This window comes from Miscanthus floridulus, chromosome 19, assembly GCF_019320115.1.
Source record: "Miscanthus floridulus cultivar M001 chromosome 19, ASM1932011v1, whole genome shotgun sequence".
In the NCBI taxonomy this organism is placed as follows: Eukaryota; Viridiplantae; Streptophyta; class Magnoliopsida; order Poales; family Poaceae; genus Miscanthus; species Miscanthus floridulus.
The window spans coordinates 11,964,503-11,978,400 of record NC_089598.1 but is presented as its reverse complement, the minus strand read 5'-3'; the positions used below and the strand labels follow the sequence as shown (position 1 = coordinate 11,978,400).

Genomic DNA, 13,898 nt, shown 5'->3' with positions numbered 1-13,898 from the left:
TGCAATTACGAAACTAACGCAATTTGAACGGGTCGATTCGGAGCTAAAACGAAGTTTTTATGAGCAAAACAAATCCAGTGGCATTTCTGTAAATAGGATGAACTATTTTTGGATTTAAATAAATCAATTTCTGAATAATTAAATAGCCGAGGACTACGGGTTCTATTTGGTCGAACTCGGGGGACTCTTTAATAAAATCACCCGCGAAGGGGTATCGGCCTTCGGTGGCCGTTACCATGCAACGGGCAGCTCGGATTAGATCTAGGGGAGGAGAGAGAGAAGGCAGCGGCCGGAACAGTGGCAGCCGCGGCGGCTCAGCCATGGCCGGCGAGCGGGGAACTCAGCCTACGGGCCACGGTTTGCGCATCCGAGAGCACCGGGGGATAGCGGGGGTTCATGCGACCTCGGCCATGCCGAGAAGGCGGCCGGAGGAGAGGGCCGAGGCGGCGGTCGCCATGGCCGGCGATGCGGAGCTCTCGGGCGTACGTGGCTAGAGCCCTAGAGGCCATGATTTGCGAAAGTAAATGCATGGGGAGAAGGAGGGGAAGGTGATGAAGCTCACCGCGGTGACAAACGCAGACGAAGGCGGCTCGGGGATGGAGTTTTCCGAGCTCGGCGGATCTCGGCGTTTCCGTGTGGCAGTTGTAGCTTCTGCGGGCTTGAGCGAGTGCGAAAGGGAGCGGAGAAGGCATCAGGGGGAGCGGGGACGGGCTTGGCTCCGTTTTATAGAGGCCGGGCGCGGGGAGATGCTCCCACGACGCGCGACGTGGGCACGGAGCGACGGTTGCGGCTTGACGCGTGCGGTGCGGGAGGTTGGGGACGGCGCCGACACACGGGCCCGAGCCGTTAGCTGCAGGGAGAGAGAGGGCACGGCAACGGTTGGGCGTGCGATGCTGGGCCGCGCGAAGCAGTAGCCAGCTCGCCCGGTTGGGCCGGCCCAAGAAGAAAACAGGAGAAGGGGGGAGGAGGAAAACGATCGGGCCGGCAGGGAAATGGCCTGCGGGCCGAAAATGAGGAAAGGAGGGGAGGGAAAGGAATTTCCTTTTTCTTTTTCCAAATAAATTTTCCAAACTCATTTTCAAAAGGTTTTTAAAACCTTTTAGCATTTGAAACAAAACCACCCATCACAGAAATAAATGTGCAACAGCATGAATGCATCAACATGTTTCTATCCTTATATTTACTTTTAATTTCATAAAAAATATTATTTCCTAAATTTGAAATGCACATATAATTGCATAAATAAATCAAATTTTACTATTTTAAAATAATGCAAATTTTAGGGTATTACAGCGGTGCAGGTGGACAAGACCCGGGATGTCCCTGAAGATTTGTACTGGTGTTAGGATATTTTAGGAATGTACATTAGCTGTCAAAGGACAAATTTGTACCATGAGGTAATAGCAAACAGTGTCCTATAAAAGGAGAAGTCGGATGCTATGTAAAGGAGGTTGGTGAATACATTTATGAAACCCTAATTAAGCTTGGACTCACCTTCCACTTCACATACCTTCGCCCAGAGCACCCGGCTGGACGAAGGTCTTCCATGTCTTACCTGCTGGAAACCCCCAGTTTTCCGACATGTGGACTGACACAAGACGGATGAAGAAAGAATTTATATAAAGGACGTACCCAGTGCAGAGAGCTCTCGCTCTGTGCGGAGTCTGAGGAAGGGTGTTAGCTGTGCAATGCGAGGAGACCACAACTCGAATCCGAGACCTTCCGGTCACAGGCAGTAAGACTATACCACTTGCACCAGACCCGTCCTTCGAAGAAATAATTTATATATGAAATTAAAAGACTAAATCAAAGATACAGCCATGCATGCAAGCGACGTGACGACCCCTAGCTCGGATCCTTTGTTTTTTTCCTAAATATTCAGAAATGCAAAAGTAAGACGTTGACTGACTTCCTGCTGAAAGCAACAGACTAAATCAGAGACAATAATTCAAAGTGACGTCAACACGTCTTGATACTCTGATAATAACATACAGGCCTTGTTTAGTTGGGCGAAATTTATGAATTTGGCTACTGTAGCATTTTCGTTTTTATTTGGTAATTAGTATTCAATCATGAACTAATTAGGCTCAAAATATTCGTCTCGCGATTTCCAACCAAACTGTACAATTAGTTTTTTCGTCTATATTTAATGCTCCATACACGTATCGTAAGATTCGATGCGATGATTACTGTAGCACTTTTTAAGAAAACTTTTTGGAACTAAAATGCCACAGTTTCTTCTCCCTTCTCCATCTACCGGCGTTTTTCTTCCTTAGATCTCTTTTTCCAGTTGTCCCATCGTTGTCTGGTTGTCAGCCTCCTCACCGATGTCCCCACCATCTACTACAACCATTAGCGTCTCTGCTCTGTCCAGGGTTCAGAATTTTAGCCGGTTTTCACCGAAAATCAGTGATTTTCGTTTCTATCGGCGGTAAATGTATATACAGGTAATTTCAATTCCATTTCATTCAGATTTTTTTCAAATTAGCTAAAATTTCATGAAAATTTAAAAATTTTGACCAAAATTTCAATCGAATTTCACTGATTTCCGCTTCTATTGTCGCCCTCCGGTATTTGTGTTTCAACCAGTAGGCTAAATACTGGCTTCGTTCCTTCACCGTGCCACCCCTCCTCCTGCTCTTCTCCCCCTTCTCCGACCGCCACCTCGACTGCCGTCTTGGCTGCCGTCGACTTCACCACTCACATCCCACCACCATTGCCTCAGCCTCACTCTTATCCTAACGTTGCGGTCGATCACCCCCGCCACCTGCCCCCTATCTACCAGATGTCCAGCACTTCCCCCTCGGTTGGTGCCTTTGTCGCCTCATTCACTACCCGTTGAACCACCTCCACCCCCAGGCCGGCCGCCGTCAAACCCCTCACCCTTCTAAGGCCTGACTGAGGGTCTTCGTGAAAATCCCAAATCCCTAACCCCTAACCCTTCTAAGGCCTGCGTCAACAACTCGTTTGCGTACGCGCAGAAGATGTGCCCCTACGCCAAGGCCGCCAGCGTGTACGACGATGACTGCCTCGTCGGCTTCTCCAGCAGCAACATCCTCGTCCCAGCCAACAACATCACCCGAGACATGAGCACGCTGTTCCAGTACTGGAACCCGACGAGCATCACCGGCGACGCCACCGTGGTGGCCGCCGACGTGAACTATCTGCTCACGCAGACCGCTCGGGTGGCGGCGGCCACCAGCCCGAGGAGGTTCGCCACCGCCTTCATGGACGCCTCCAGCAGCTCCATCCCGACGCTCTACTCGTTGGCTCAGTGCACGCCCGACCTGTCCGCCGACGACTGCCTCGCGTGCCTCCAGCGGATCGTCGGCGTGGTCAACGCCACAACGTCCGTGCTCCTGGGCGGACGGGTCCTCGTGCTGCGGTGCAACTTCAGGTTTGAGAATATGATGTTCTACGAAGGCGCACCCATGATGCGCATCACGCCGTCGTCATCAGGCCCTCCAGCGTCACCATTTCCCGCTCCGACGACGAATAAGAGTATGTGGTGATGTTTTTTTAGCAGCATTTTAAATAATAGACTAAGGCATTTAGCGATTTCCCTCCTCAAACAAACTAATAGCAGGCTAAATCGGAATATAGCAACTAACACCGGCTAAATTGTACATAGGAGCAAATAGCTTAACCTTATACAAACAACTATATTCGAAGATAGCGAGAGATTTAAAACCCTGGTTTTTAGTTATTTTCATTTCTGTCTAGAATGCTTGTTATATACTATGTTCCGACAATGCAGTCTGAAGATTAATTAGTACTTGCTGATGATCAGACGCTTTATATATTGGAGTGTTAATTATTATGACATTGATCTGATTGTTCAATGTTCATGCATGTGTATTTGTCTAGGACCTGCAGGGATGAAGCCCTGGGTAATTGCCGTGTCTGTAACACCTCCTCTAGCGGTAGTAGCACTCTGCTTCATCTTTTACTGTCGTTGGCGAAGAAGAAGGTACAGAAAAGGTGGGTTGATTTTGATTAGTTATTACCGACATCTCTGTCGTCGTATAATTCTTACAGTCCCATGGTATGTTCATCGCGCATATACTCCCCTACTCCACTAAAATGCGTTTAATAAAGAGATCAAATTCATTGCATCAATGTCTGTTATTATGCAGGTAGGCCTAGATTACGCCGAAAGTCTACTCATATCAGCTTGCGAGGAGGAGAAGAACCAGATTGGGAAATGGAAGCAGTGTTAGGATCGACATGAGTACCTTTTGTGTAACCCGTAGATCCGTAGTTAGGCTCCTCTCTTGCGGAGCTTCACCGCAGCGGCAGCGTGGACGCCGATGCCGCCGTGGATGCATCCTCGCGGACGCCAGTGCTCGGCGTGGTGGTGAAGAGGAGAGGTGGCGATACAGTGGGGCTGCAGAGGGGCCGGTGTAGACCTGCAGGGGCGACGGCGATGGTGGGGCACATCCCGTCGCTTCCAGCACGACTTTAGATCGGTTTAGGGTTACTGTAGGTGGATGTGGCGGCTCACGGCAAACCTCGTCATCCGAGCCCTCGCCCCCACCTTCCTTTTATGTGTGCTGTGCGACAGGGGCCCACCAACCGAATTAGGGTTGGGCTCCCCCGATCAGGGAGCAGAGATAGGGCCCAATAGGCCGTTGGGCCTATTGGTGGAGATCAACTAACATTCTCCCCCTTGATCTCATTCCATCTTTCACTTTCATGTCATTTGCTTTTGTTCATTCCATTACAGATTAGCTCATAGAGCATGTCTCATCGTCACGGTCCATTGCCGATAGACTTAACAGCTACAACTCACTACTCTGTTCTGAAATAGATACTTATCTTTGGGCCTTCTTTTGTCCAGGAATATTTTAGGCTTTCCCTTAAAACCCAAGCTAGCTACATGTTCTCTGAACACCATGTCCTCTGAACATGTTGGGTGGTAAGCCTTTTGTAAGCGGATCCGCGAGCATCCTTTCTTTACTTATATGCTCAAGATTTATGACTTGATCCCGGACTTTATCTTTCACAACATGATACTCCATGTCAATGTGTTTGGCAGCACCACTTGACTTACGTTGTGAGCATCCTGTACTGCCAGATTATAATCGCAGTATTACTTTAGTGGTCTATAGATGTCGTCTACCACCTTTAAACCGGGTATGAACTTCGTTAGTTAGTTCACCTGCCCGTTGCCTCATAGCACGCTACAAACCGTCATACATTGTGGATGATGTAGTGACAGTTTGTTTTGAGCTTTTCCATGAAATAGCTCCCCTTTGCGAGATGATAGAAAATCCACGTCTGGATATGCATTCACTCTCGCATAATCAGAATCTGAATATCCCACCATGTGGAGTGAATCAGATCTTCTAAATGTCATCATGAGGCCTTTCGTTCCTTGCAAATAATGCAAGACTTTCTTTATCAATTTCAGTGTTCTATTCCAGAATTCTTCTGGAATCTGCCAAGTAAAACCCGGTAACAAATGCAAAGTCAGGGCGCGTACATACTTGAGCATGTTGCAAGCTTCCGACAGCTGAAGTATATGGAACCACTTTCACTTTGTCGATTGAGCTCATATTGGTTCCTGGGGCATTGAAAATCCCCACATCTGTCGCCCTTGACTATAGGAGCAGGTGAGGGACTACATTTGTGCATACTGAATTTCTTTAAGATCTTTTCCATGTATGCCTTTTGTGACAGTCCTTATACCCTTTTTCTTTTATCTTGGTGAATCTCGATCCCTAGAACGAACGAGGCTTCGCCAAGATCTTTCATATCAAATTTCTTTGTCTCCAGTAGTAGACTGACATCACTACTAGCAAGTAAGATATCATCTACATACAGGACAAGGAAGATAAACTTCCCATTCTTAAACTTTGCATAGACACAATTGTCCTCTACATTCTCTTTTAAAACCCAAAATTCTTTATTGACTGATCAAACTTCAAGTACCACCGTCTTGAAGCTTGCTTTAATCTATAAATGGATTTCTTTAGGCGGCATCCCATTCGTTCTTTTCCTTCCATGACAAAACCTTTCGGTTGTGCCATGTAAACATTTTCCTCCAAGTCTCCGTTGAGAAATGCTGTCTTTACATCCATCTGATGTAATTTTCAATCGTAATGTGCCACTAATGCCATTATAATTCTGAAGGAAACTTTACATGAGACTGGAGAAAAGGTCTCATTGTAATCAATTCCTTCTCTTTGCATATAGCCTTTCGCCACAAGTCGCGCTTTATATTTCTCTATATTCCTTTGAGAGCCAAGTTTTGTTCTGTAGACCCATTTACAGCCTACTGTTTTGACTCCTTTAGGAATTATTTCCAAATCCCAAACTTTATTGACATTCATTGTTTTCATTTCATCTTCCATGGCCTCAAGCCACTTTGATGAATGATCACTTCTCATGGCTTCTTCAAATGAGGTGGGATCATCCTCCATTTGAAATTCCTCAGTGTTGTACACTTCATAATCAGCAGGAATAGCTGATTTTCTAACTCTTTGAGACCTTTTAGGGGCCTTCACATTTGGCACATCTTCTGTTTGAGGCTGTTGTTGCTCCCCCTCATGTGTGGCAATTCATTCTATTGGATCCTGAAGAACAGGTTCCTCATTTTCATTCATTGTTACCACAGGTGGGATAACAACAGATGCTGGCACCACAGTATCTAGCATTGTCGGTGCAGCTACAGCAGGTAGTGAGAAAATTGGCTCATAAATCATTGGAGTGGGCGCTTACACCCGCTTCACTTCAAGGTCAATTTCTCGAGCTACCATGCTCCCCCTCATCAATTTGTCCTCTAGGAAGACAGCGTGTCTCGTTTTCCACAAACTTTATATGTCTCTCTGGACAGTAGAAAATGAAAACTTTTTTGACTTTTCTGTGTAGCCAATAAAATGGCAACTTACTGTTTTGGGATATAACTTCTCAATATTTGGGTTAAATACTTTAGCCTCAGCAGGGCTCCCCACACACACGCAAGTGGTTAAGTGAGGATACTCTTTCTGTCCACAACTCATACGGTGTTTTGAGCACCGACTTTCTTGATACTCTATTGAGACTATGAATGGCGGTTTTATCGCCTCCATCCACAGGCTCAACTGTAAGGTGGAGTAATATATCATACTGCCCACCATATCCATCAGGGTACGATTGATTCTTTTAGATACTCTATTCTGCTGAGGTTCGCTCGGTGTAGAATACTGAGCTACTATACCATTCTTTTAGGGTATGCCGACCGTAGTACTCCTCCACGGTCAGACCTGACTATCTTAATCTTTAATATCTTAAATTTATCCAATACATCTTTTCTTTCTTTGATTGGATAAATATAGCCATAATGGGAGTAATCATCTGTGAATGTTATGAACGAATCATAACCATCCACACTCTTTACAGGAAAACTGATCACAGATGTCTGTGTGAATAATCTATAAAATTCATGCGCTTCTTTACATACTTTTTCTTTTATGCATTCTCTGCATTGTTCTAAATCTGAGAGCTCTAATGGAGGAAGAATATCATTCTTAGCTTGTCTTTCCATTCTCCCCCTCGAAATATGGCCTGAACGATAGTGCCATAATTTCGACAACGCATCGTGAGCTCTCTTATGCCACCATTTCCAGAGTAACACTCTGTTACCAGCTGCTTTATCAGCTGAGTAGCATATGTCTTTGAAGTGTCAGTGAACTGACTCTTTATTCTATCGAGGTACTCGGTGACCGTGTCACATTCTAGGACTAAGCCCACAATTGCGGGTTCAGTCATGTTCTTTATCACAGCCAAACATTTTTTTTTTATTGGCAGTGATCCACTTTCTATGCTCAAAAGCCATAGGATATCTTTTGGGATTCAAAATCCTTTTCTTTAGTTGCCCAAGTGGCATCATTATCTTTTGTCTCCCTCATCGGTGCCACAATCTTAGTAGAACACGGTGAGGTGACTACCCAGTCCATCTTAGACAGGATGAAAACCAGATCATAACTTTTCTTAACATAAAACTAACACTATTTGCATGCCTTGATTCTAACGTTGGTCAAAAATCAAAACATACAACTATTCTTATACACTAATTCTACATCATCGTTGGGTAGAAATAGAATTAATGCATAAATCTTTAACTTTCACAAGTGTTCTTACACACTAATTCTACATCACCGTTGGGCAGAAGTAGAATTAATGCATAAATCATTAAAATTAACATCTGTTCTTATACACTAATTCTACATCACCGTTGGGCAGAAGTAGAATTAATGCATAAAACATTAACATTACGATATTGTTATTAACAACGTTGGTCAGTAAATAACAACATCATAATCATATCAAAACTCTTTTTCTCCAATTAAATACCACATTGGTTCAAAATAACTGGAGAATCAACAATTTCTTTAGCAGCGGAATAACTTTCTTTTTCCCCAATTAAATACCACGTTGGTACAAATTAACTAGAGATTTAAACAATTTCTTTGACTGTGGAAAAACTCTCTTTTCCTTTAATTTTACCCACAGGGAAAATTTCTTTTTCTATTATCTTTAATCCATTAATCAATTTCCAGGAAATAAACATTTTCTGGAAAATCTTTTCTTTTCTCTTCAGATCCGAAAGGGTTAGGGTTCTTGATATCCCTTTTCCCCTTTCTTTTCTCTGATCCAAACACGGATCTTTTCTTTTCTTGCCGTGTCAGTGCGGCACTTTTCCCGCGCGGTGGCGGTGGTGACCGGGTTCCAGTGACATCCGCCACCCCCGGTTCCTTTTCTTTACTTTTACCCAGTTAGGGTTAGGATTACACAGATGTACCCTGGCTCTGGTACCATTGTTAGGATCGACATGAGTACCTTTTGTGTAACCCGTAGATCCGTAGTTAGGCTCCTCTCTTGCGGAGCTTCACCGCAGCGGCAGCGTGGACGCCGATGCCGCCGTGGATGCATCCTCGCGGACGCCAGTGCTCGGCGTGGTGGTGAAGAGGAGAGGTGGCGATACAGTGGGGCTGCAGAGGGGCCGGTGTAGACCTGCAGGGGCGACGGCGATGGTGGGGCACATCCCGTCGCTTCCAGCACGACTTTAGATCGGTTTAGGGTTACTGTAGGTGGATGTGGCGGCTCACGGCAAACCTCGTCATCCGAGCCCTCGCCCCCACCTTCCTTTTATGTGTGCTGTGCGACAGGGGCCCACCAACCGAATTAGGGTTGGGCTCCCCCGATCAGGGAGCAGAGATAGGGCCCAATGGTGGAGATCAACTAACAAGCAGACCTCTCCGAGTTTTCGGTTTTTGACTTTCATCAGATATTGGAGGCCACAAATAAATTTTCTGAAGAAAATAAACTTGGGGAAGGTGGGTTTGGCCCCGTCTATAAGGTAAATATATACGCAATACACACATATATAATCTGCTTTGCTACGGTACTTCAGTTAGCTCCTATTAGAATAGATGGAGCAATAATTCTAAAAAATATTGAAGAACTTCTGAATATTTTCTCTTCACAGGGTCAGTTTCCTGAGGGAGCTGAGATAGCAGTTAAAAGACTTGCTTCACATTCAGGACAAGGTTTTATAGAGTTCAAAAATGAAGTACAACTCATAGCAAAACTCCAACACACAAATTTGGTTAGGCTCTTGGGATGTTGCTCACAGGAAGAGGAGAAAATTTTGGTCTATGAATACTTACCAAACAAAAGCTTGGACTTCTTATCTTTGGTACGTATTGTTGTTTTTAATTTAGGTTTTATATATTGATTTTATAAAGATTTTTATATTAATTATCATATCGCCCGTTCCAAAATGAATGAAAGCTTTCTCAGTATTTTGTTTCTAGCAGCTGAGCATAGTTCACTCCCTATATATTTCTAAGTATATACCGTTTCCAATTTATTGTTTGTCGAGGGGTTTCCTGTTATACTAACATTTAACTAATATACAGATGAAGACAGAAAATCATTACTGGATTGGAACAAATGTCTAGCAATAATTGAAGGAACAGTAGAGGGACTTCTCTACCTGCATAAGCACTCCCGGTTGCGTGTCATACATCGAGATCTTAAACCAAGCAACATTCTCTTGGACAGTGAAATGAATCCTAAAATTTCAGACTTCAGGCTAGCAAAAATATTTAGCTCAAATAACAATGAAGGAAGCACTACAAGGAGAGTGGTTGGTACATAGTAAGTATCACAGAAAACAGAAATTGGTCGATTTATGAACATTTATAATACAATTCAAATTTGACCTTTGCCTATCGTTTTAGTGGCTATATGGCTCCCGAGTATGCCTCTGAGGGCCTCTTCTCTGTCAAATCTGATGTATTCAGCTTTGGTGTTCTCATTCTTGAGATCATTAGCGGAAAAAGGAATTCCGGTATCCATGATTGTGGAGATTTCATCAATATCCTTGGATATGTAAGTTTATCTGCTTACATGCATGGAAATTTATTTTGTTAGATTTGTATCTATCTACATTAATTATTGTATGATGAAATTCGATCCTAACAGACATGGCAGCTATATGAAGAGGGAAGATGGAGGGAACTTGTTGATGCTTCATTGTTATCCATGCATCATTCAGATGAAATGATAATGAGGTGCATGAACATTGGATTGCTTTGTGTACAAGAGAATGCAGTTGATCGGCCAACCATGTTAGATGTTGTTGCAATGCTAAGTAGCAAGACTAAGATCCTGGCTAAGCCGAACCACCCAGCATATTTCAATGTACAGGTAGGAAACGAAGAGGCATCCACTACTGCTACAACAAGCAATGTTAGATTACCCTAGGACATACGGATTCATACTTGTCATAATGCTTGAACTAAGGTAGTTTGGCAAAGGTTTTTTCAATAAAAATCAAAATTTCATGGTCACCTTAGTCCTTAGTTCAAGCAAAGTCGGCAAAAAAATTTCAGTAATCAGCTTTTAAGGAAAAGCGCATGCATAATTTTTAATGTTAATTTTAATATCAATCGCTTGTTTTTCTGCAGTCACAGTCACATCATTATATCGAATATTGTTTCTATCTAGAGACAAACTGATACACCCCAATCAATAAAACCAAATTTTCATGGTCACCTTCACATGCACATGACCATCACAAGCTCTGCCAAATAAGAGTCAAATACCTATATTTTCACAAATGAACCACCAGAATTACAACAAACAACTACTAAGCTTGAACCATGAATTTGGGTTACATATGGGGTAATCCACAGCCTCAATAATCACAACATCAATGAAGATGCTATGCTATGAACAATTATATAATCTTTGTGAGCAAAGTGAAGAAAGGATGACTGAGGCCATCATGGCAATGGTGAAAACTGTACTATTCCTATTTTTTTCCTGCAAAATCATGCACCTCTCGTGTTTCTACATTGCAACAATCAATCTGAATCCAGGAGCTAGTATGAACTAAATTTCCCTCAAGATGAGCCCTCCTTTCTCTGAGATCTCATCAATCTTGGAGCTAATTCTCTTTTGTATATTTGCAGGGCAGAGCTCAGCAGCATATGCATTCAGCTTTGCAGCTAGTGTTGATGTCAAGAGATTCTCCTCTGGCAAATTGCCAATCAATTGCAGGAGGAATGGCTTGCGCTTCAGTTCAAATTTCTAGCATCAACATTCAGCTCATATAAGTGCAAACAGGAAATAGAGGAAACATAATAGCACAAAGCACTGTACTTGTATCCTCAAAGGGATGTAAGCGGAATTGCTACCTGATGTTTTCATAGGGTTGCCCTTAGATTGAATGCTGGAGATTACTTTGTTTCACTGAATCCATACAGTTGAAATGGAATACTTCAGATTGTAACTAAATAGACACTACTTCCTCGTCAACATCCACAAGGTCACTGGGGACAGTTCCAACAATCCTCATCATGTGATGGATATTATGCAGCAGACCATAGATCAAGTCAGATTCACTGTGGGACTTATCACGTGCTACAAACACATGAACCTTATTTGCCACCTCTATCCAACTACAACCAGGTTGTTTCTTCAGTCCTCGATTATTCATCTCTGACCTAATTTCTGCTGCTTCTTTCCACTTACCAGCTGAAGCATAGATATTGGATAGGAGAGTATAGGTTCCAGCGTTATCAGGTTCTGCTTGTAAGAGATTTCTAGCTGCCAAATTGCCAATGCTCTCATTTCCATGTGCATTACACCCACCTAGAAGGGCACTCCAGACAGAACCTGATGCAGGCTTAATCTTAAGATAGTGAATTAATCTTTTAGCATCATCAAGCCGTCCTGCTCGGCTACAAAGATCAATCAAGCAAGTATAATGTTCGTCACGTACTGCAATTGATATATCATTTACCATGGATTCAAAGATCTTAAGCCCTTCGTCAACCAACCCAGAGTGGCTACATGCTGAGAGCAACACCACATAGGTGACATCATTAGGCCTATATCCATTTTCTTGCATCTTTTCATACAAGCGGATTGCTTCTATGCCAACACCATGGTGCGCATATGCCGCAATGATTCCATTCCAAGAGATCAAGTCCTTCTCCCTTGAAAGATCAAACAACTTTCTTGCCAATCCAATTTCACCACACTTCGCATATACATTCATCAGGGCAGACTCGACAAAAGAATCAAACTGAAATGCTGTTTTGCATATCATTTGATGCACCTGCTTCCCTTCACAGAGTGCCGCAAGATCGCTGCATGCATCAAGTGCACCCAAAAATGTCACTTGGTTTGGTCTGATACCTGCCATTAGCATACCACTAAACAACCCCAATGCCAGCTCACTCTGCTTGCCTTTCAAGTAACCATTCATCATGGTCGTCCAAGTGACAACATTCCTTTCTGGCATTTCATCAAAGAGCTCCCGTGCCCTCTTCAAATCTTTGTTTTGTATAAAACCAGTAACCATAATGTTACAAGAAGCAATATCCCTCTCAGGCATCTTCATGAACAAATCCAATGCTTCATCAATCCTGTGGTTTCTTGTGTACCCAGAGATCATGGCATTCCAAGAAACTACATTCCTCTCCGGCATGCTATCAAACAACACTCGAGCCTCGTCAACCTTACCACTCCGCGCAACACCATCAATCATCGTCGTCCAAGCCATTACATCCCTCTCCGGCATTCTCCCAAACAGCTCGCGCGCCTTATCCACGCTCCCCGATCGCACCAGCGTAGCCAGCAGAATGTTCCACGAGCCGGCATCCCTGACCGGCATGCGGTCGAACAGCGCGCAGGCATCACCCACCCTGCCCACCGCGGCGTACGCCTCCAGCATCGTGTTCCAGGAGACGACGTTCCTCTGGGGCATCCGCTGGAACAGCGCCTCGGCCTCGTCGACGAGGCGGGCGCGCGCGTAGCCCGAGAGGAGCGCCGTCCAGGTGACCACGTTCCGGCGCGCGTCGGGGCGGTCGAACAGCGCCCGCGCGTCGCGCAGCATCCCCCGACGCGCGTACGCCGACACTAGCGCCGTCCAGGACACCACATCCCGCTCGGGCGTCCCGTCGAACAGCTTGCGCGCGTCCCACACGCGCCCCGCCGCGGCAAGCTCCGCGATGAGGCAGTTCGGGTCCTGCGTGCGCTCCAGCCCCACGGCGGCAGACGCGGCAGCCGCGCTGCCGTAAGGTACGTAGGCGGCGGCGTGCCGGAAGTGCGGTGAGGAGCGGAGCCGGCGGAGCGCTGCCCAAGCTGCCATACTTGAGGGATCGAAGAGGTATGGGCCTAGTTGGGCCAGAGTTGTGCTATGAAGCGGTACAATATTCGGCACTCCCACTACGCTAAAAAGAACGTGCTTGTTAGCGTCCCGACGGACGGGCGGACGTTTGCGCCTGCATTTCTTATTTCATGTCGTTTCGCGAGTCTACCAGGGTTCATGTAGTCCGGAACGTCCCCAGCATAAAAAGAGAAGAGGGGTGGCGACGGATGACAGCCGGCGTCGGAAT

At 45.0% G+C, this 13,898-nt stretch overlaps 2 protein-coding genes across 2 annotated transcripts; one reads left to right on the top strand and one right to left on the bottom strand.

Moving 5' to 3' along the window:
- Positions 1–320: 320 nt before the first annotated feature.
- On the top strand, positions 321–11,787 carry LOC136525549 (cysteine-rich receptor-like protein kinase 10). Its single transcript, XM_066518498.1, has 10 exons — positions 321–482; positions 2,949–3,501; positions 3,868–3,981; positions 4,137–4,213; positions 9,248–9,343; positions 9,473–9,707; positions 9,906–10,146; positions 10,230–10,380; positions 10,474–10,698; positions 11,466–11,787. The coding sequence occupies exons 1-10, from the start codon at positions 321–323 to the stop codon at positions 11,607–11,609; spliced, it is 1,998 nt and encodes a 665-aa protein (XP_066374595.1). The 3' UTR covers positions 11,610–11,787.
- On the bottom strand, positions 11,120–13,681 carry LOC136529167 (pentatricopeptide repeat-containing protein At2g35030, mitochondrial-like). The gene is made up of 2 exons (XM_066522241.1): positions 11,691–13,681; positions 11,120–11,583 (listed from the first exon to the last, which is right to left on the bottom strand). The coding sequence occupies exon 1, from the start codon at positions 13,649–13,651 to the stop codon at positions 11,786–11,788; it is 1,866 nt and encodes a 621-aa protein (XP_066378338.1). The 5' UTR covers positions 13,652–13,681; the 3' UTR covers positions 11,120–11,583; positions 11,691–11,785.
- Positions 13,682–13,898: the final 217 nt, after the last annotated feature.

Excerpts from the sequence above, each read along its gene's own strand:
- LOC136525549 (XM_066518498.1), top strand. The coding sequence starts at position 321 with ATGGCCGGCGAGCGGGGAACTCAGCCTACGGGCCACGGTTTGCGCATC. Across the intron at positions 4,214-9,247 it reads CAGATTGGGAAATGGAAGCA|TTTTCGGTTTTTGACTTTCA; the intron begins GTGTTAGGATCG and ends GACCTCTCCGAG. Across the intron at positions 10,699-11,465 it reads CAGCATATTTCAATGTACAG|GGCAGAGCTCAGCAGCATAT; the intron begins GTAGGAAACGAA and ends GTATATTTGCAG.
- LOC136529167 (XM_066522241.1), bottom strand. The coding sequence starts at position 13,651 with ATGGCAGCTTGGGCAGCGCTCCGCCGGCTCCGCTCCTCACCGCACTTC.